At 37.4% G+C, this 23594-nt stretch overlaps 2 protein-coding genes across 2 annotated transcripts; both read right to left on the reverse strand.

Annotated features, from left to right (window-relative positions):
• Positions 1-239: 239 nt before the first annotated feature.
• Positions 240-1675, reverse strand: LOC128657981 (gastrula zinc finger protein XlCGF26.1-like; the record flags this gene model as incomplete). Its single annotated transcript, XM_053712421.1, has 1 exon — positions 240-1675. A coding segment is annotated over one exon (1203 nt), but the record flags the coding sequence as incomplete, so codon positions are not given.
• A 180-nt stretch (positions 1676-1855) lies between these two features.
• On the reverse strand, positions 1856-23572 carry LOC128657982 (zinc finger protein 707-like). The gene is made up of 6 exons (XM_053712422.1): positions 23436-23572; positions 22475-22580; positions 16873-17010; positions 16501-16627; positions 12247-12330; positions 1856-1890 (listed from the first exon to the last, which is right to left on the reverse strand). Exons 3-6 carry the CDS (start codon positions 16921-16923, stop codon positions 1856-1858), a joined length of 297 nt encoding a protein of 98 aa, XP_053568397.1. The 5' UTR covers positions 16924-17010; positions 22475-22580; positions 23436-23572.
• Between the last annotated feature and the right edge of the window lie 22 nt (positions 23573-23594).

The raw sequence follows: 23594 nt of genomic DNA on the forward strand, positions 1-23594 counted from the left end.
AAGGCAAAGAATGACTGGGGGATGAGGGAAGTGGGGGAGGTATTTAAGCCTATGGCTGGGGTGTCTTTGCCTCCTCCTGGTGGCGAGGTTCTGTATTTCCCAAAAGTAATTAATGCAGCTATGGACTCTCCTCGTTTTAAGAAGAAAAGATGGGTTTATTACCAGAGGTCCACATGTAGTCATCACCAGCACTTTAGACATTGTATGGATGTTGATTAAGTGTCTCTACACTGAAGAGGTTAAGCTCTGATTTCCTTTAATATTATGTTTCTGATGGATAATAAGATTTGATTTCAAAGCATAACATTTATCACATTCATTACATAAAAATCCTCTCTCTTCTGTATGAATTTCATGTTTGAGAAGATGTGATTTTAGAGAAAAATATTTTCCAAAGTCAGGACATTAGAATGCTTTCTCTTCTGTATACAGGTTCTGATGCATGAGATGCGATTTTTAAGTAAAACATTTGTCAGTCAGAACATGAAAAAGTTTTCTCTCCTATATGAATTTTCTGATGATTAATAAAAGATGATTTCCGAGTATAACATTTCCCACAGTAAGAACATGAAAATTCTTTTTCTCCTGTGTGAATTTTGTGATGCATAAAAAGATTTGATTTCCGAGTAAAACATTTCCCACATTCAGAACATGAAAATTCTTTTTCTCCTGTGTGAATTTTGTGATGCATAATAAGATATGATTTCCGAGTAAAACATTTCCCACATTCAGAACATGAAAATTCTTTTTCTCCTGTGTGAATTTTGTGATGCATAATAAGATACGATTTCCGAGTAAAACATTTCCCACATTCAGAACATGAAAATTCTTTTTCTCCTGTGTGAATTTTGTGATGCATAATAAGATATGATTTCCGAGTAAAACATTTCCCACAGTCAGAACATGAAAATGCTTTTTCTCCTGTGTGAATTTTGTGATGCATAATAAGATACGATTTCCGAGTAAAACATTTCCCACAGTCAGAACATGAAAATGCTTTCTTTCCTGTATGAATTTTCTGATGATCAATAAGAGTTGATTTCTGAGTAAAACATTTCCCACAGTCAGAACATGTAAATGCCTTTTCTCCTGTGTGAATTTTGTGATGCATAATAAGATATGATTTCAGAGTAAAAGATTTTCCACATTCAGAACATGAAAATGCTTTCTCTCCTGTATGAATTTTCTCATGATCAATAAGGTTTGATTTCCGAGTAAAAGATTTTCCACATTCAGAACATGAAAATGCTTTTTCTCCTGTGTGAATTTTGTGATGCATAATAAGATGTGATTTCTGAGTAAAACATTTCCCACAGTCAGAACATGTAAATGCTTTTTCTCCTGTGTGAATTTTATGATGCATAATAAGATATGATTTCCGAGTAAAATATTTCCCACAGTCAGAACATGAAAATGCTTTCTCTCCTGCATGAATTTTCTGATGATCAGTAAGATCTGATTTTCGAGTAAAAGTTTTTCCACAGTCAGAACATGAAAATGCTTTATTTCCTGTATGAGATTTCAGATGGTCAAAAAGATATGATTTATCTGTGAAACATTTCCCACATTCAGAACATAAATTTCCTACTTGACTTCTTTGATTTTGGAGAAGACTGAAAAAAGCATCTGCACTCTGACCATTACTAGGATAACTGCAGTTTGCGAATGTACCTGTTTATAAGAAAAATGAGAATAATGTTATCATTGGCATAATTATTTTCTTTTGAGAACATTTTTTTAACTGTCCTGAATGAGTGTCTGCCATAAGGATAAGGGGCAGGCTATGACCCCTAGATCTTTTACCAGCCTCCATGCTAAGGTTTAAGGGCAATTTACTGGACATTATGGACTATTTTTAAGGATGCCTCTGTATTCCATATTTGTCAGTCACTAAAATTAATAGAAATTAATGTTGTAAACTTTTAACTATTATTTTTCTTAAATTTATGTAAAGTTTTTAAATTATTTTCATAGACAATGTTAGCAACACAAATATTTCAGATCTAAAACTACTCTTTATAACTGTTGCTTATGTGCACAAAGCATTCAGCTTTATTATTATTATTTTTAACGTTGCATTTATAAATACCATGTCCTTTACTTTTAATGAAAATTATCTACACACCAGATTAACATTTTATATAAAAAAGAAATGTATTTTATTTAAAATTAACTATTTAGTGAACATAAATATTTCTGAAATTAAATATGGTATTTTTTTTTCTTTTGCAATTAAAAAAAATAATGCTTTTAAAATGATGTTCAGTTACAACATTATAATTATTGTTTGTGCAAAAAAATGTTGCTTTAGTGCTTGCTTCCTTTTCACTACATGCTGTCGGATCTCTAGGCAATATATGCATTTTTAGTGTAGTAAAATATACATTTTCTAAGCTTATGATGAATAATTCAGTAACATGAAAGTTTATTTAAAAAAACAACTTTTTTTCCCCCTGAAATAAGGCAGAATTGAAATTTAACTTAAAAACCCCAAAGTCACCAATGCCTTTGGAGAGTTCCATTGCACTTCAAAAACCCTACTCCAAGGAATTACTCCCATATCAGCTCTGGGTTGGCTTAAAGCATGAAATGAAGCAAGGCTGTATTTTTCAGAAGAACACGCCTACAAACCAGAGCTTTAATTCCTCCGACTCTCCCACAATCCCTCGGTCATATATATGGTCTAGTATATAAAAAAAAACTAGAAAAGCAGGGTAAATGAATGGCAAAACAAGTCCTGCCACCAGCTGTACAATCACCGTCATAAACAATATTATCAGGAATCATGATGGCAAGAGTCTACAAGATCATAACATGTGGAATAGCACTCCACTTCACTAGAAAGATGCAAAGCCATGTAAAAAAACTAGAGCTTTAATTCCTCTGACTCTCCTACAATTCCTCAGTCATATTAACTCGAAAAAAAATAGAAACTCATGAAAAGGACAAAGCAGGGCAAATTAAGTGCAAAACAAGGCTTGCAACTAGATGTACAGAATAACAAGGGTAATGCTCGTTGTCTCTCACCATCATGAAAGAAATGATCAGGTAAGCATGAATTTTGTATTCATTAATAATATGGTTAGAGTCAACAAGATCATCACATATGGGATCTTATACCCAAACAGTTAAGTACACACTACTATGAGACTTCCCCGCAGTCAACTATACCTTATGAATTAAGGTCTTAAGCCAAACTACTAAAGTGCCTGCCATAGCTTTGTGACTCTTGCGTGGTCCAGATAAAATGGACTAACAAAGAAGAAGAGAGTCTGAAGGATTTTGTGCCTTCCACACAGAACTTTAGATCCGTTGCCACATCAAGGTTTTGAAGAAGTTATTTCTTAATATTTCTATGAGTTGGGCCCATGGAGGGAACTCTAATTTTGTGCTTAGGTTCAAGTGGAGGAGCTAAAAATCCCAGACCCAGTTTAAAGTGATTGTCAAGGTTGATGAATCAGTGCCCGGATTTTTTAAAAACCCTATTAAAAATGGGCACTTTCATTCATCAAACTTTACATTTCACTCGCTTTATTAAAATACTTATTTTTTAATCTTGAAAGCTGCTCCAGCACTTTCCCCGCCCGTTGCATGCCTCTTCATATGTCAAAAATGACGAACCCGGCTTCTTCCAATCACGGCGTTGCCTCAGGCAATGATTCCCCTGGTGGGGAAACTGTGATTGGAGGATGCCGTATTCGTCATTGCTGACGTATGAAGTGACAAACGGCAGGAGGGGGAATCGCTGGAGTGGCTTTCAAGATTAAAAAGGTAAGTATTTTAACAAAACGAGTGAAATGTTAAGTTTGATGAATGAAAGTGCCCCTATTTTTAATAGGATTTTTAAAAACCGGGCACTGATTCATCAAACTTGACATTTACTTTAAGATTCCAAGGAGGAGTAACTGGCCGAATCATAAGCTTAATTCTAATCAAGGCCTGAACAAAGGTCTGAATATCAGGAATTTTGACAATTTTCTTGTTATACAGAACAGATATAATCAAAATCTGACCCTTAAGGGAACTGGCTGATAAACCTTGCTCCAAGCTATCCTGTACAGGTAAATGAACAAAAGGAAATGAGGGAGCGCTAATGAAAGCTACTGTGAAGAGTGGGGTGGCTTGCAAGAGTGAAGGAAAATATATGAAAATAAACATTTGTGAATTAATAATATTTAATCTTAAAAATCATATAAAATCCATTTAAAATTACATAATAATAAATAAATTGATACACAATAACCACCGGTGGTATAAATAAAATGCTAGAAAAAAGTTGATGCAGAAAAAAAAAAATAATAAAAAAAAAATATATTTTTTTTTATTTGTATTTTTTTTATTTATTTATATATTTTTTTTCTGCATCAACTTTTTTCTAGCATTTTATTTATACCACCAGTGGTTATTGTGTATCAATTTATTTATTATTATGTAATTTTAAATGGATTTTATATGATTTTTAAGATTAAATATTATTAATTCACATGTTTATTTTCATATATTTTCCTTCCCTCTTGCAAGCCACCCCACTCTTCACAGTAGCTTTCATTAGCGCTCCCTCATTTCCTTTTGTTCATTTATCCTAGAGGTATTTTAGAACTGACCTCTCACTCTAGGGCAGCCATACTGTGTTTTACAGGAATTAGTTTTTTGTATTATTATCCTGTACAGGTACTCTAGAGATTCCAACAGTATCTATTTTTAAGTACAAGCCAAAACAGTTTTCCATACATTGTGGTAGCTATGTCTGGTAACAGGCTTTCTGGCCTGAATTAAGCTATCAATGACCTTTGTCGGACAAACCTCTTCCTTTTATGAGAGGAAGCTTCCAACCGAGCAAAAGGACGTTTGAATCAGGTCTGTGTAGCAAGTCCTGCAAAACCATGCTGGAGCAATCAGAACCACTCCTTGAAACTGGCTATATATCTGCAAAGCAATGACAACAGAGGAGAATTGTAGATAAGTCTGAATGACAAGGAAACTACTAGAGTATCTACTAGATCTGCTTGAGGATCATGAGACCTGGAAAAATAGCAAGGTAGCTTGTGTTTCAGGCAAGAAGCCATAAGGTATATTGCTGGCAAACCCCAACTTCTTATAATCTGGTTAAACACTATTTGGTCTAACTCCTGGTTCAGATTCCAATCTACCGGGTGAAGTTGCTGCCTTCCAATTTGTTACTCCTGGAATGTGAATTATGGAATTCCGTCTATCTAATTATACTGCACACTTCCTTCATCTCCAGGAACCTCTGATATAGATATGATTAATGAAATAAATCAGCATCTGCAGTGACATTTTCTGACTGAAATCAAACGGATTCCTGCCTGTTGCGGGCCAACACTGTAGAGCCCTGAAGATTGTGTGGAGTTTGAGGATATTTATTGCTAACCATGCCTCTTGAGGAGACCAAACTCCCTGCACTCTCAAAGACCCCAGACAGCTCCTCAACCATGTAAGTTGTCATCTGTCATGATCAAAGTCCAGATTGGTTGAAGGAAGGAGGTCCACAGGACAAGGGATTGGTTTGCCTAAAACCATGTCAAGTACTGTCCTGTCTCCTGATCTCACACAATCATATGAGACAGGTCCTCATAATCTCCATTCTACTGTTAAAGTAGTGAAAACTGTTTAAAAATGGAGCAGAAACGGTGCTGTCCATGTTAGGGACGGTTTCCCAAACCTCCAACAAGGAATGCAGTATCAGAAACATGACCTTGAATTTGGCATGTTGTACAAAAGGCATACCTGATTAATTCTATTCCTTATTGAATAAATTAAAAAACAATGGATCTCTATTTCATGCATTACACAGGGTCCAAGAGAACGCAACATTTCAGGCTTGATAATGGCCTTTAATCATGCTTACCTCCAACCACTTAATCAGTATTTTAATATCTTTACTCAAGGCTCCAAAATTACACAAAACAAATGTGATACCTAGCGGACACTAACATTGTCATCATAATAAACTTTTTAACCATATAAGTGAATATATAACCTTGTTATAATGTCAACTAGTGGTTGAATAATTCACAACTCAAATATATTTACACAGTAAAATATTTAAGAATTTGTTTAGAAGCCTCTTTCTCCTAAAATAGCTTAATATAACTTAAAACAACTTAACTAAATATAATATTTGAGTTGTATGTTATTTAACCACTAGGTGATGTCATAAAATGCAAGGTAATATATTCACTTATGCTTTTAAAAGGTTTATTATGTTGATAATGTTAATGATCCTTAGGTGGCATGTTTGTTTTGTGTAATTATGGCACCTGGTGTGAAAATATTTAAGGCAAAGCCCCGGTGAGAGCACCGGAAAGCATACTGTGCAGTACTAGAAAGTAGTATCCTCATTTCCCAGTGTAAAAAGATCAAATTTAGTGCAGGTAAGTGAGAGAGGCTGCATTAAACTCTCTGGTGTTACTGCAGAGAGCGAAAATATATTTATATATATGTCCCCATGGTATGTGATCATGTGTAATGTTCTAGATGAGCCCATCTGAGGCAGTGCAAGCTCAGTCCCAAGTATCTGACAAGGAGCAGCACACTGTAACCAGGGGATTGACAGCTAAAACCACATTTCACCTGAGAGGCCTGTGACATCTCCCAACAGAGAAAATACACTGCTCAAAAAAATAAAGGGAACACTTAAACAACACAATGTATCTCCAAGTCAATCACACTTCTGTGAAATCAAACTGTCCACTTAGGAAGCAACACTGAGTGACAATCAATTTCACATGCTGTTGTGCAAATGGGATAGACAACAGGTGGAAATTATAGGCAATTAGCAAGACACCCCCAATAAAGGAGTGGTTCTGCAGGTGGTGACCACAGACCACTTCTCAGTTCCTATGCTTTCTGGCTGATGTTACGGTCACTTTTGAATGCTGGTGGTGCTTGCACTCTAGTGGTAGCATGAGACGGAGTCTACAACCCACACAAGTGGCTCAGGTAGTGCAGCTCATCCAGGATGGCACATCAGTGCGAGCTGTGGCAAGAAGGATTGCTGTGTCTGTCAGCGTAGTGTCCAGAGCATGGAGGCGCTACCAGGAGACAGGCCAGTACATCAGGAGACGTGGAGGAGGCCGTAGGAGGGCAACAACCCAGCAGCAGGACCGCTACCTCCGCCTTTGTGCAAGGAGGACCAGGAGGAGCACTGCCAGAGCCCTGCAAAATGACCTCCAGCAGGCCACAAATGTGCATGTGTCTGCTCAAACGGTCAGAAACAGACTCCATGAGGGTGGTATGAGGACCCAACGTCAACAGGTGGGGGTTGTGCTTACAGTCCAACACCGTGCAGGACGTTTGACATTTGCCAGAGAACACCAAGATTGGCAAATTCGCCACTGGCGCCCTGTGCTCTTCACAGATGAAAGCAGGGTCACACTGAGCACATTTGACAGACGTGACAGTTTGGAGACGCCGTGGAGAACGTTCTGCTGCCTGCAACATCCTCCAGCATGGCCAGTTTGGCAGTGGGTCAGTAATGGTGTGGGGTGGCATTTCTTTGAGGGGCCGAACAGCCCTCCATGTGCTCGCCAGAGGTAGCCTGACTGCCATTAGGTATCAAGATGAGATCCTCAGAACCCTTGTGAGACCATATGCTGGTGCGGTTGGCCCTGGGTTCCTCCTAATGCAAGACAATGCTAGACCTCATGTGGCTGGAGTGTGTCAGCAGTTCCTGCAAGACGAAGGCATTGATGCTATGGACTGGCCCTCCCGTTCCCCAGACCTGAATCCAATTGAGCACATCTGGGACATCATGTCTCGCTCCATCCACCAACTTCACTTTGCACCACAGACTGTCCAGGAGTTGGTGGATGCTTTAGTCCAGGTCTGGGAGGAGATCCCTCAGGAGACCATCCGCCACCTCATCAGGAGCATGCACAGGCGTTGTAGGGAGGTCATACAGGCACGTGGAGGCCACACACACTACTGAGCCTCATTTTGACTTGTTTTAAGGACATTACATCAAAGTTGGATCTGCCTGTAGTGTGTTTTTCCACTTTAATTTTGAGTGTGACTCCAAATCCAGACCTCCATGGGTTGAAAATTTTGATTTCCATTTTTTAATTTTTGTGTGATTTTGTTGTCAGCACATTCAACTATGTAAAGAACAAAGTATTTAATTAGAATATTTTATTCATTCAGATCTAGGATGTGTTATTTTAGTGTTCCCTTTATTTTTTTTAGCAGTGTATTTCTTACTGCCTGGCTCAACTCCACTCAATTCATTTTAGACACATAAAACTGACTGAGGGATTCTAGGAGAATGTAAAAGATTAAAGCTCTGTTATGAAGGGGTGTTGTGTTTTGCCTCCCCCTAGTGGAATGAAGTGTAATCCCACATGTGATGAGTGAGTGGACTCTCACGATCTTATGAAAAAAAAGGGTTAAAAGACATTAAAGAATATACCAGTCTAAGGAAGATGCAATGTATTTAAAATGTAACATTAAATAAAGAACATGACTAATAAATATATAAGGTAAAACAAAGCAACATCACAAGTATAGCATTTTGAGATTTTCAACTAAGCCGCTGCCTGTAGCCTCTGAAGGGTGGCGCACTATCCAGCGCATGGGCAGCAGATGACATAGAAACAGTGTTCTCCCCTGGGCTTTTTTAAAAGGGTGCACCACCTGATTTTATTGATCAACCATCTAAAATTTAAGCCAATATTAAACTAAAATCTGCTAATATTTTTTTCAGTTTGTTGCACAAATTATTATTAAATCAAAAAATGTTAAATTGTGCAACAAATTTGTGCTTTGGACAACTTAAAGGGACAGTCAAGTCCAAAAAAAAAACCTTTCATTTTTCAAATAGGGCATGTAATTTTAAACAACTTTCCAATTTACTTTTATCAACAATTTTGCTTTGTTCTCTTGGTATTCTAGTTGAAAGCAAACCTAGGAAGGCTCATATGATAATTTCTAAGCCCTTGAAGGCCGCCTCTATTTTATTTACTTTTCACAGCAGGGGAGAGTTAGCTCATGTAGGCCATATAGATAGCATTGTGATCACGCTCGTGGCTAGTGGCAGACACTGCACTAATTGGCTAAAATGCAAGTCAATAGATAATAACTAAAAGTCATGTGATTAGGGGCGGTCTGAAGATGCTTAGATACAAGTTAGTCACAGAAGTAAAAAGTGTATTAATTTAACAGTGTTGGTTTTGCAAAACTGGGGAATGGGTAATAAAAGGGATTATCTATCTTTTTAAACAACAAAAAATCTGATGTTGACGGTCCCTTTAAGTACTATTTTTCTAAATATGAGAAAATATTATAATATTGCAGAGTAGTACACTGCTCCCAACCAGCTGCTAGATAATGTCATGACAAATATTCTGTGATAAACACTGTTGCTGGTGTATAGTGTGCACATAACATTTCTTTGTGCATGTCCTTTACAAATTCTGTAACATTTGAATATGGATGAGCAGGACCAAGCTAGCCCAGAGGATGTATTAAAATAACAAGGTATTTCTTTGGAGAACTTGGCTATTAAACTATTTATGTAGCACAATTGTTTCAGAAAATGTTAAGTTATTCTACTTGAGTTCCCTGGTTGTTCCAGTTTAATGTCTCTTTACAACACTAAAATCTGTACTCACAGTAGTGATTTAAATAACATCTGTCTGTAACAAGTATAGGTAATGAGGTGGATAACAAACTGATCACACTCACAGTAGTTACTTAACTGGACATTCTATTCCAGAATTTTGATTGTTTAAAAAGATAGATATATAATCCCTTTATTACCCATTCCCTAGTTTTGCATAACCAGCACTTATATTAATATTATTTTTACCTCTGTAATTACCTTGTATCCAAGGCTCTGCAGACTGCCCCCTTATCTCAGTATTTTGATAGACATGCAATTTAGCCAGTCTCTTAAATAACACCACAGGAGTGAGCACAATGTTATCTATATGACACACATGAACTAGCTCTGTCTAACTGTGAAAAACTGTTAAAATGCCCTGAGATAGGAGGCTGTTTTTAACAGTTTTGAAATCAGTTTGAGTCTACCTAGGTATAGCTTGCAGCAAAGAATACCAAAAGAACAAAGCAAATTTTATGATAAAAGTACATGGAAAAGTTGTTTAAAATTGCATTCCCTATCTGAATCACGAAAGTTTAATTTTTTTACTAGACTGTCCCTTTTACCCACATCTCACAACAGTGATCTACCATCTACTTGCCCTAACCCACATGGACAATCTGTCAGACCTACACCCACATAAAATCTAAGATGAAGCAAATGGCCCTCCAGGTGATTTGTCACATGGTTCCTCAGATCAGACTGCTCACACTGCAACCTCATAAGCATGTTAGACCTCAGATCAAACAAATCTTGCTAAGCTTTTTACAAATTAGCATCAAACATCTCTATCAGTGGATGAGAAACAGGAAACCCAGGTATTTTCCTAAATAAAGACCAATCAGTAGTGGTCAATGTGGTATACAGAGATATTAATATGCAGAAACAAAGATAGAGCAAAATAAATAAGTTCCTTAAAAATTTATTTTTTCAGGATCAAACTTCCCCCCCGCCCTTGTCAGGTAATAAGGGAGATAACTAAGCATCTTACATTCAGATAGAACATCTGTAATAAGGCTCCACATAACTTATCAGAAGATTGAACATGGTGACCAATAATCCCAGAGTTATTAGGTGAACTACAGAAACTAGTGCATAAAGATCATATGGGACCAGCATCTTTAGTGGTTATGGCACTTGCCTTTCTAAGGGTTGTAATGATTAAAACATACAATTAACACTATACATGTATCTTCCCAATAGACTCTCAGACATTTAGACCAAAAGCAAAATAAGCAAAAAAATAAAAACAAATGTGGATAATAATGGCGTAGTAGTAAAAAAAAAAAAAAACACGATCCAGGTTCCATACAACAGAAACCAACAACTCCAGTTACTACAAGCAGACATCCCAACCTTCAAAAACTCATTTCAGGGAGGTGGCTTCACCGGCTACTGCGCAACCCCCCCCCTCCCAAAAAAAAAAAAAGTGGTTTAATGTCCCTTTAAATTGTTACCTGACCAGATTATATATATCTTTTTTTAATTATAATTATATATATATATATATATATATATATATATATATATATATATATATATATATATATATATATATATATATATATTTTAATATAAATATATAATGTTATCCACACTTTGTACAGTTCATGGCAGAAATTGAAAAACTGAACTAGAAAACATTTTTTAGATTACCTTTCTCTCAACATTACAAGACACCCTCCCCTCGGTTACAGGCACAGGTTGCTCCACGGCCACCTGACCTCTTAAGAGTACGGGAGTCTGCACAATATAGAGGTATGGGAGTCTGCACAATATAGGAGGTATGGGAGTCTGCACAATATAGGAGGTCTGCCCAATATAGGGGGTATGGGAGCCTGCCCAATATAGGAGGTATGGGAGCCTGCCCAATATAGGAGGTATGGGAGCCTGCACAATATAGAGGTATGGGAGCCTGCACAATATAGAGGTATGAGAGCCTGCACAATATAGAGGTATGGGAGCCTGCACAATATAGAGGTATGGGAGCCTGCACAATATAGAGGTATGGAAGCCTGCACAATATAGAGCTATGGGAGTCTGCACATCTCACCTATATATATATCAGGTCTGCTGCTGTCTCGCACCGCACTAGAGTAGAGATCAGGATGGGGGGAAAAGTCTAGAGAGGAACGCAGTAACCATTTACATTGAGCTATAACGGTACAGTGACACCTAGAGGTAGAAAGGAAAAGTGCAGGCACACATTTGATTTTCTCTGGTACCGCTATTTCCGGAAGGTTGTGTTTCATTTGCAGGTGTCAGGGAGCCGCTATTTCAATGCGGGAGACTCCTGGACCTTCCGGGAGAGTTGGGAGGTCTGCTACAAGTAACACATAAATAAAGAGCTCAGATACAGGCATTTGCACCAGTAAATAAATAAATAAATAAATATTTTATCACAGAATACTCCTAACTGCCCATCTTATAAGGAGAGCAGAACAAAAAGAATAGCATTAGGTACCAAGAGAGGCTCTGTGTTTCTGTCCATCCTCCTTAAAAGGAAACAACTCTTTGTTGGTTAGTGCTATTAGGGCAAAACAAGATATATGGTCCACAGCAGATTAAGTTACTAAACAAGAAAAGTTACTTTATGGTAAACTGTCACATAGGAATTTATTACTCACCTTTTTTATTTGGAAAGCTGCTCACATACGGCTCCTCTCTGTGCTCAATCTTTGTAACAAGCAAAGGTTTTGCATGAACATATCCTGTATAGACATAAATTACAGGTCATGTGAGAAGGAAACCACTATATGGTGCCAAAAAAATAAACAATTACCATTAGCTGGTTAATCAGTAAAACAAAAAGTAAAAGAGTAAAAGATTATATTTTATAGCAAAAATTAAAAACACATTTGCAATTATAAAGTATATTGTAAACATTATTTTAATAAAATCTGAAAAACACTTCAGTATATTGTATGTGTCTTTAAACCAAGTATAAAAATAAATATATTTTATATAACCCAGTTTGATTTTCTCATTTTCATATTTCTATAACCTAATTTTAATGTAAGAGATTTGGATTTAAAATAGACACAATACATATTCTGACAAAGTTACATACATATATATATACACACATATATATATATATATATATATATATATATATATATATATATATATATATATATATATATAAATATATATAACATAATTAGCATTGTGTGCTCTATTTTAATGGTGTTATCTGGTGATGGGGCACTTTTGCCATTTTAACCACCTGCCACTGATATGAGGATTCTCACTGAATATTGACAACAGGTAAATATTACACATATATGCAGATAAAAAAGGTCTCTGTTACAGCTTCTGCTCCCCCATATAATAAAGCCTCTGTGTATAGTGCTGCAGGCGGTGCTCGTCTCTATGGCTATCACTTGCAGCTTACAATGACGTGAGATCCTGCACTGGAAATAAGGATCAACTGCCCCTCTAAGTGGTGACAGTAACCAGATACTGAGCCCCACTCGAACCTCTGCTTCCTGCACCCAGAACTATGATGAAGAACCTATGATTCTGGGCACTCACTGTCTGTTATGGCATTACACACATGTATGACAGGATCACTATGGGCCAGTAGCACAGTGTGTGATGTATAAATGGTGGTGGGACCTCATATAAAAGAACAAGCAGGGAGCAGTGCAAGGGAAGGGTACACAGGGCTGTATATCTCATGAATAATGTTCTTAAGTAACAAAAGTCTGTAATAAACAACACACAGATTTTTTTTTTAAAATATTAAAGACGTGTAAAGGTTTATTTTCTATAAAGTACTTTTTTTTTTTTTTTTTTTTAAATTGTTTTTATTGAGATTCGTTAACAGGCAAACAGGGCATACATGTCAATGAAAGTTTTGCAGATAGGTACTTTCCACAAATACAAGCAATACTTACTAGGTTACCTAGTCAAAGTGTGATTACATGCCATAACAATCATAGATTAGGTAGTACATTTAATGCCAGTTACGTTTTGTACCTCCAAAATGATCTAGGGGGCCACTCATGGACCCTTATAACACTCTAAACAGAAACAAAGAAGGTAGCGTCTAAAAGTATGGAGACCACTTTTGGATCTCCTGAGGAGAATCTCTATTTTCTGAATTTTTAGGGTTCAAATCTATAAAATAAACTTAACCTGAAAAATTTACATAAAACCTGTGACTTATACCAATATATAACCAACTCTTGTTTTGTTATTTTATATACTATAGATATCAAGGCATTCCTGATCAATAGCAGAGGAGAAAACTGTGCTACTTTCTTTTAGAGTATAATTCACATCTGCTTATACCAGGCAGCTTTCAATATAACTTAATATGGGTCAGTAGCTGGTCTATGTCACTAACACCGAGTTGCTAGGCTAAGAAAGCTGCAAGGCGGCTTAGGGATGTAAAAGTGGATACATAAGGCCTATGAGGATCTTCTTTGGGAAATGTGGAGGATTAGTATATAGCCTTAAAAAGAGAGACATATCTATAGTGCTTTATAGTATGATATGCATAGGAAATATAACACATTAGGTCCAGGGTGATCTTGCTCATAGACACTTATTTAAAAAACTAGAATTGAAACGCTAACATTCACCTAGAACAACACACAAAGATACTAGAATGTAAATTTTTATACAACAAAACCTAATTGGAATCTGCAGCTTGCTAATCTAAAGGGAGCAAGATAAATAATTATAACCAAATAAAGCATCATGAATCATTATTATTCCAAAAGGGTCTAATACTATTATGTCATTAGTGGTACAGAGTGTCTGCTATGTGAAGTCAGTGCAACCTGGGTTAGGGTGTGGGGGAGAATATATAAATCTGCAACTGAATTTACTTGCATATATAGAGCTGAGTGTTATGTTTATGACTGACAGCATATTACATAGGTGCGATACCTCAGTGATCTCAGCGGTCTCATAAGCAATAAAGAAACTATGGTGTAGTTTACTTTACAAATATAGAACTCCATGATAACTCAATGATTGATAACTAGTCACAGCTATACAATGTCCCAGGGGACTCATCAGATTCTAATAGAACTTTCTAGCTCCTACTTTACATAAATATAGAATGTCTTGCCGTCTCGGCCGCCGACAGTTCGACACTAATGAAACAAATAAGGAGCATAAAATGTGACTATTGTTACTAACAGAGTATAAAATTTAGAGCTATATTCTATATTTTCCCTCTGAACTATTCAGCCCACATGCGGTCAAAAAAGTAGTTTCAAATCATATATACAAATGGGGATTAGATGGCAGAATTAGGGTGACTCTAGGCAGGCATCACAATGCAAAATAGATGAACACCCATTAAACGTTGACATAGCAATAAGATGCAGGAAAAAGGTGGTGTGGTCTACCTCTGACTATGGTATTTAAACAGCTGAGTAGTGGATTATAACAAGTTATACTAATATATACATATCAAAGAGGTCAAAAGAGGCATATACTCAAGTGTAAAAATTGAGGAGACCTGTCTCACTGAATAGGGGCACAATAACAAACATGGGTGAAATTACAATCCAGCATTGCACATACTGATACTTTCTGTTATAGAGGTTCAATAAAGAGTCATATGATTATATGAAGGTCATGGATCATAGCAATATTCGTGTCCAGCAAATCTTTATGGATAAAAGTGTAAGCAGATACTGCAATGTCTGTGTCTTTATTTGGTGAGGGACTTCCAAAATCTAACAGTTAATGTTATCATACTGGAGTTCCAGAGGGCGCTCATAAATTACTCACATACGGATAGAATGTAAAGTTAAACTGCTTAACCCACTCCAGATCTCTGAAAAAATTGTGCAATAGAAATTCTTCTGCTGTATTGGGGGCTCACAAAAGCTATAATCCTGTGGGAATGGGACTTATAGTGTCTTAAACATATGTTGTGAAGCTGTTTAGCTCTCACCACCGGCTTACTCTCAGGAGCTGTGAATGAATAAACCCTCGATCTACGTCGGCCTGACAGTAACATGGTTTTAGGGTTCGTGATCCGGGTGAGGGGAAGATTTGTAAGAGGCGCCCGTAGCTTCTCCAGCATGACTCTCTTAACAGGCATAGGCGCATGTTGAAAATCCATCTGCAGGTCACTCTTTTCATTTGAGCGGATTGCTCCAACATCTGTCTTCTCTCTCTCTCCCTGCCCCGTCACCGCGCCAGGGCCAGCCATACAGCGCGCACTGCCGTAGACTTTCAGATCAGGTAGTGTCACATCCGATTTCTTTCCTCTCTCCTTTAGATTTACCTCCACTAGGCTGGCTACGTTAGATCTATCTGGATCCAGAGATCTCTGCCCATGCTGCTCGGTATGGGCCACATCTGTATTTCTGTCGTGGGCCTGATCGATAAGGAGCGCGCCAAGTAGGTGTTTCTCCATGCGGTCAAAGTGATTAAGAAGCAGTCTCTCAATATCTCCTAACAATTTGATCGTGATGGCCTCCATAATAAATGCAAGAGTGGTTTTAAGTGGAAAAGGCAGTTTGAACACAACTGCTATACCCCACATGCGGGGGGGGGGGGGGGTTGCTGATTCCTTGTAGTGAGGCCGCCGCCCCAGGTTCCAGCGGTCCAGATCTGGGTCTAGCTTTCATAAAACTCTGCAAATTTGATATTGTTGGAATCCACAGTATGTGGGCTGTTTATATTTACCAATGCTTTTGGTCTAAATTGCAGAATGGGCTCAATAACCGGCGGGTTAGGAACATCCAACTCAGAGCTCCAGATATTGCGACCTAACAAGCCGCTGCCTAGACACGCCCCCCACAACACACAGATTTTATACCTGTTTAACACAAGCCCAGATTATGTGTCACTTATATGTGTTTTCCTCTTTGTCCCATTCCCTGTAGAGTTATATAAATTATTACCTAGAGACCTGAGGGTCTGGTAATTCTCCATCATCACATCCTTATAAAGCTCTTTTTGTTCTTCAGTTAAACAGCCCCACTCCTCCTCCGAGAAATAAACTGCAACTTCATCAAACTCCATTTGTTCCTTAAAGAAAAATTAAAAAATAAAACAATAAAAACAGGATTTAACTTGTACAGTGTAAAACACACAAACTGAACTGACTGTGACAATGACCATGACCCAAAGCTCAGTCAGTGACCATGAACAGCCCATATGGTTAGTGTGCTCACTCCCCCTAGGGTTGTGCTGTGTGTGTTGTATAAAGGCTGCTCAGCACCAGACGTCACACACAGCAGCAGATAAGTGACAATATGACTAATCGTCCTCACCTCCCCAGTCACCATGTAGATCTCTGAGGTTTGGTTCTTCTCAGTCGTCATCTTGTTGGTCACACGTGAGTCAGCCCCAATACTCCAAGAACTCCAAGTAACAGGAACTCACCTTGTCACAGTAACACTGGCCTACAACTAAAGAGGTTGTAAATGTTACATATTAATGTACAGATCTCTTTCTACATCACACATCACTGACATCTCCATTATTTAGGAAAATTTGTGAGTACATATTTGATTAGCTATTTAGCCCCATTTCCCTCTTCCATGTGTAGTAATTTTGATAACAATTATAAAAGTTATATGATATAAAATTGGCTTTTTATACTTAATTTGACCTTATAGTAACTATACAGTAATACTGTAATAAGTACAAATAAAATTTTCATCTCCTAAGAAGCTATATTTAAAAAGGTACTTGAAACACAATTTTCAACTGAATTCTATTATCTGTTTTGGTACTATCCTTTGTTGGAAAGAATATCTAGGTAGGCTCAGGAGCTGATGATTGTTGGCTGCACATATAAGCCTCGTGTTATTGGCTCACTCAATTCTCTCAGCTAGTTCCCAGTAGTGCATTGTTGCTTCTTCAACAAAATATACCAAGAGAATGAAGCAAATTATAAATTAGACATAAACTGGAGTTGTATGAAATCATATACTCTATCTGAATTGTAAAAGAAAAAAAGGGGTTTAGTGTCCATTTAATTTAAACATACATTAAAATTTTTATTTTTTATTTGTTATTGTTAATTATTTATTTTTTAATGAATGTTCTCGTCCTAAATAAACCTAGCAAAAAAATGTGAGGGGATTGTTTTTATCAGCCAGTTACTGTTCCATCCCTGGGGATGAACTGTGCAAAAATGTTCATTACCTGGGGTTTCCATATCAATTTAAATAGATAAAAATATTTGTACATTTTAATTGCATGCTTCTGTAGATTCTTTAAGTCTGGAAAATCCTCTCTGCTCTTTGTAAAGAATCTGAAAAGGCTAATAAGATCTCATACGTCCTGTTCCCTGAATCACCCAAACCATATCACAGTAATAACAGGATGAGGCCAGACAAGACAGTCCTAAACCCATTAATAAAGGGATCAGCACAGAATTCTGGTGACACTAAACCCTACACACAGGGTGTACAGGTATATAATATCATGTTTAACCCTTTCATGACCAGGTTAATTTGTCTACATCGGAAGTAAACAAATTGAAATCCCATGATCGTGCATGAGATAGCGAGATTTCAATGTTAGGATTGGGTCAGGGGGGGGGGGGGGGGTCCCTATGACGCTAGGCACTTCCTCCAGACCGCGATCCCATTCTGGAATCGCCGTTGGCTTCAGGATAGCCAAACGGCTAGGAAGTTCCATGCCGTCCTAACAGCACTAAAGGCACCGGGGAAAGGTTAAAGGAAGGTCCATAATAAAAGTACCTTTTTTGCATATGTAGATTTACTACTGTTCACATAGTATATGTGTAAAGCTTTTAAACAGCAATTAAACAAGTATAATTATAATAAAGATCTACCTTTGTAGGGAGAAAATAGTCCATTTCATCATAGCTCCAAACGCCCCCAATTTCTATATTTATTTTCCTTCACACAAGATCTGAGGTCCAATCAGCAGTTACTTCCTGCTGAGCCTTGTGAGTGCAGGCAACATAAATAATGCTTATACTGCTCTGTAAAGCCCTATAGTAGGAGCTGCAAACAAGCACATTGTAGCTAATAAAATAATTATTTTGCCAGGTGAAACTGCATGCAGGTCAGTATAATATTATGAGAGCTGCAGACAAGGGGAGGAGGACAGTTAGTTGCCTAAGCAACTAGGAAAATGTATTCCCCAAAGAAACAAAAAGTAATCCTGTTTGCAGTGTAGAGCTGCATGAAGTTTGCTTTTTCTATTGAAGCAAATCTTACCAAATGCTGCTATTGTCACAAATAAAAAGCAAAGCTCTGTGCACGTTTCTCACTGCTACATAGATCTGTTTTACAACTGCATAAACATCTAACAACAATGATTTTACCTAGTTTGCTTTCTCTAAAGAGCAGCTTCAGTGTGAACACAGGGGAGAGAGGGGAGGGGCTGTGGTGGCTGACAGAGCAGACCGGTCTGCAGGATATTATTTGACACCAGCTGCTAGGAACCTGAGATGAGAGTGGATTAAACTGTAAACAGATTTAACCTCTTTTTTTACTCAGAATTTACCCATCCTGTCAACCCCCCTTGTCACATAACATGAAGCAGAGAAGGAGAGAGTGGGGTTAGCTTATAAGGCAGTGGATCTCTGTCAAAGCCAGAGTTCACTGCACTGCACATTAAAGGGACAGTCAACACCAGAATTGTTGTTGTTTAAAAAGTTAGGTAATCCCTTTATTACCCATTCCCCAGTTTGGTATAACCAACACAGTTATAATAATACACGTTTTGCCTTTGTGAGTACCTTGTATCTAAGCCTCTGCAAACTGCCCCCTTATTTCAGCTCTTTTGACAGACTTGCATTTTAGCCAATCAATGCTTACTCCTATGTAACTTCACGTGTGTGAGCTCAATGTTAAATATACAACACACATGAACTAACGCCCTCTAGTGATGAAAAACTGTCAAAATGCATTCACATAAGAGGCGGCCTTCAAGGTCTAAGATATTAGCATATGAGCCTACCTACATTTAGTTTTCAACTAAGAATACCAAGAGAACAAAGCAAACTTGGTGATAAAAGTAAATTGGAAAATTGTTTAAAATTACATTCTCTATCTGAATCATGAAAGTTTATTTTGGACTAGACTGTCCATTTAAAGGGCCATACTACCCAAATATGTAAACACTTGAAAGTGATGCAGTATAGCTGTAAAAAGCGGACTAGAAAATATCACCTGAACATCTCTATGTAAAAAAGAAAGATATTTTACCTCAAAAGTTTCTCAGTAGCCACATCCCATTGTAAAGGACTTCTAAGCAACAAATCAGTATGTCTGTCCCGGGACAACGGAAGGAGCGAGCTTACGTGCACTCTCATCTTATTTCCCTATTCAGCTTAAAAAGTTTACAATGAAATCTCATGAGAGTTAAGTCAAATCTCATGAGATCACAGTAAAAGAGTTCATGACCTCAGCACGGTTGATGCTGATTGGCTGCTGTTCATTTCTTCATTTTTTAAATTTTTTTTTTACCTGCCGCTGAGCAGCAGTTGAGTATAACTTTTTACACAGAACTTACTCTGCTGAGCTGAGGAAATTGTGAGGTAAAATATCTTCCTTTTTTACATAGAGATGCTCAGGTGATATTTTCCTGTCAGCTTTTTACAGTTATACTGCATCAGTTTCAAGTGATTTAGCATATGAGTATTATTTCCCTTTAAGTAACAAATGTCTGTAATAAACAATGTGTCACTTGGATGTGTTTTCCTCTTTGTCTCATTCCCTGTAGAGTTATATAAATTATTACCTAGAGACTTTGAATCATGAAAGTTTATTTTGCTCTTGACTGTCCCTTTAAAAAGCAGAATGAACTGAGGCACGTGAATGTGCAGTATGCACTAAATAGCTTGTTTAGACAGTGGTCAGATGGTGTACAATGATTTTAGTTGTATTTACTTTATATAAGAACTGCAGCATAAGTATCATCATTGTTTAGAGAGAAAAAAAAAGAACCTAATACACTGCTGCTGCTCCCACAGCAGACAAACTAAATTGACGGCACTCAGACAGATCTTCTCAGATTATGTGCTGTAGGAAGGAAGCTTGCTCATTGTCTTAGAGACAGCTGAGCCGCACACTTGATTTAGAGAGAGGCTCTGCTGCTGATTGGTGCATTCTCCTGAACTGCTCACTGCCCCTAAATCATGCTGCCGACTCTGTCAATGTGCGCGTCAGCAGTGGCACGTATTGGTCGTACGACTGCCACTGATATTGGGCATTTAAAACTGAATTTATGAGGTCACTGGAAGGGTTAAAATTTTGAATTTTTAAATAACTTCAAAGGATCAAAAAATAAGTAATAGATTGTGAAAATATGCATGTTTCCAAAATTACTATAATGTCCCTTTAAGTATTGGCTATATTAAAGACATGTAAACAAGAAGGTGCAGAAGAATTTATGTTTCCACTGGGAGGAGGGACAATTTGTACTAAAATGTTTATTTTTACCATTGCACTTGCTTATGTATAATCAAACAGAGATAAGATAATGATGCCAGAGTGTATAGAGAAAAAAAATAGAGCGTGCAAGCTCAGCTCATTTACATGGTTGGTGGCTTCAACTACCAAAAACAACTACTTCATACAAAAATAAAGCTAAAAGATAATTTCCCCATACATTTTATGCCTTGCAGTTGGTATAACAAGTCATTGGAAGCACATTACAGGGGAATCAATTTTATAGCACACTTTAACTTTAAAAGCTGCATTTCAAAAGTTCTGCAAACAAATACATGTTTATAGCATTTAGACGGTCATTATGTTAGAAACAATGACAAATGTTTGCACACCAGGGGCACAACCCTTAAGAAACTTCTTAAACACCTCATTTGCCGTGTACAGATAGGGAAAAATATAACTAAGCTCCTGCACTGATCAAGCAAATACGGTGTAGGATGTTGCAGGGTCATTATCTAGATCTGGATTCACTGCATTCTCTTTGGGGGCAATAACAATACAATAAATAGAGATAAATTACAGGAGAACCAGGCATATTAAGCTATGAATGTACTTTTTGTTAACCACACATAATAAAATTTATTTTTCAAGGCATTTAGATTTGAGTTAATGTCCTTTTGATTGTTGATAACATCAACTTGTTAAACTTATTGAGGGGAAATTAAAATAAAAGTAACTGAGTCACTAAGTAATAATAATACAAAATGCTGGAGGAAGATCTGAGCTTTACAATGAGTCGCTCTGTATTACTGGGGGGGGGGGGGGTGTATTGTCATATGAGAAATGCACCAAGTAATACAGAAATAACAAGAAATATAAAATGTCATCTATACATGCACCAGAACATATGGAATTAAGTTTTCAGGCACAGGATGTAAGCAGACTAACCAGCTAGCCAGTGTATGTGCAATTAGTTATTATCTATATATGAAATATGTACACGTTTATGGTCATTCTATACCAGGGGTGTCCAAACTTTGCTCTCCAGAGGTTTTGGAACTACATTTCCGATGATGCTCAGCCAGCATTTTATCTAGCTGAGCATCATGGAAAATGTAGTTCCAAAACCTCTGGAGAGCAAAGTTTGGACACCCCTGTTCTATACAATAACACTTCCTCTTCTGCACAAATTACTACTTGTTTATACCATATAAATATCAGTTTATTATTTATTAGCCTAAGCCTGATATCACTCCATAAGCCACCTATTGCTGCCTTGTGTATGGGGATGATGGAAAAAATAATGAAAGGCTGCTGGGAAATAACTGTCTTCTTTGGTGAATTTCCCAAAACAACTCTACACTTTTGTATTTGCACTAAAACCTTAAACACTGTATCTTTCTTTCCCTCTGAGCATCTATCACTTCTTGTTGCTAAGCAACTAAAACACATATTCACTGCAGGAGGTTACCATGGTGTTGTTATGATGTTTTCTCACCTATCCCATCAGCAGGTAGAAAATCTCCAGGATGTGATTCAGGATCCACTCAGGCAGCTTCTTCTTCATCTTGTTCATGGTCAGTGATATTGTGTAACACTGAGACCTGCAACAGTAGCACATACAGAAATTACACATATGGGAATAATTACACATATGGGAATAATGGCCATACACTTATATACACACTGACCTATGTATACCCCACATATATGTACACTTCACATACATGTATACATTAATACACACAAACCTGATAATAAAGCCTGCTCCTTCTGCCACCCCCCCCCCCCCCCAATACATTATATATAGAGATATAATATAATAGAGATAGGTTCTCTCTACCTCGCACACACGCAGTCTCCTTTACCTTACATTGTATACAGATATATAATATTAAAGAGAGGCTCATCCAGTCTCTCTCTCTCTCACACACACACACACCTTTCCAGAACCTTATATACAAATATATACTATTATAAAGAGGTTCCCTTTTGCCTCACACACACAGCTCCCTCCCCAGTACCTTTTATACAAATATATAAAATATTATAGAGAGGTTTCCTCTGCTCTCACACACAGCCCCCCCCCCACCCACCTTATATAATACAGGTGTATAACATTATAGAGGTTCCCTCTGCTCAAACACACACAACCACTCCCCAGTACCTTATATACAGATATATAATACTGTAGAGAGGATCCATCTGCCTCTCACAAACAACACCATCCCCAGTGCCTTATATACAGATATATACTAGTATAGAGGTTCTCTCTGCCTCTTACACACAACCCCATTCCCAGTAATACAGATATATACTGTTATGGTTTCCTCTGCCTCACACACACAATCCTCTGCAGTAGCTTATACAGAGGTATTTACTATTTAAGAGACGTTCGCTCTGACACACACATCTCCCCAGTGCTTTATATACAGACACATCACCAATTAGAAAGTTACCTGCATGAAACTGATGTATTGAGATCTGATAGGGCAGCAGTTTGTTCCGCATTACAGTAACTACTGACTGCAGCGATCAAATGGCAAAAAAATCTACAGGAAGCTGCATTATAGATGCTGCACAACTACTCTTTTCCGTGTGGTCACATCAGTCATGTG

Source organism: Bombina bombina, chromosome 4 (genome assembly GCF_027579735.1).
Source record: "Bombina bombina isolate aBomBom1 chromosome 4, aBomBom1.pri, whole genome shotgun sequence".
In the NCBI taxonomy this organism is placed as follows: domain Eukaryota; kingdom Metazoa; phylum Chordata; class Amphibia; order Anura; family Bombinatoridae; genus Bombina; species Bombina bombina.

Coding starts and splice junctions, on each gene's coding strand:
- LOC128657982 (XM_053712422.1), bottom strand. CDS start 16,923: ATGACGACTGAGAAGAACCAAACCTCAGAGATCTACATGGTGACTGGG. Junction 16,628..16,872: donor TCTACATGGTGACTGGGGAG/GTGAGGACGATT, acceptor TTTTTCTTTAAG/GAACAAATGGAGTTTGATGA. Junction 12,331..16,500: donor CCAGACCCTCAGGTCTCTAG/GTAATAATTTAT, acceptor ATGTCTATACAG/GATATGTTCATGCAAAACCT.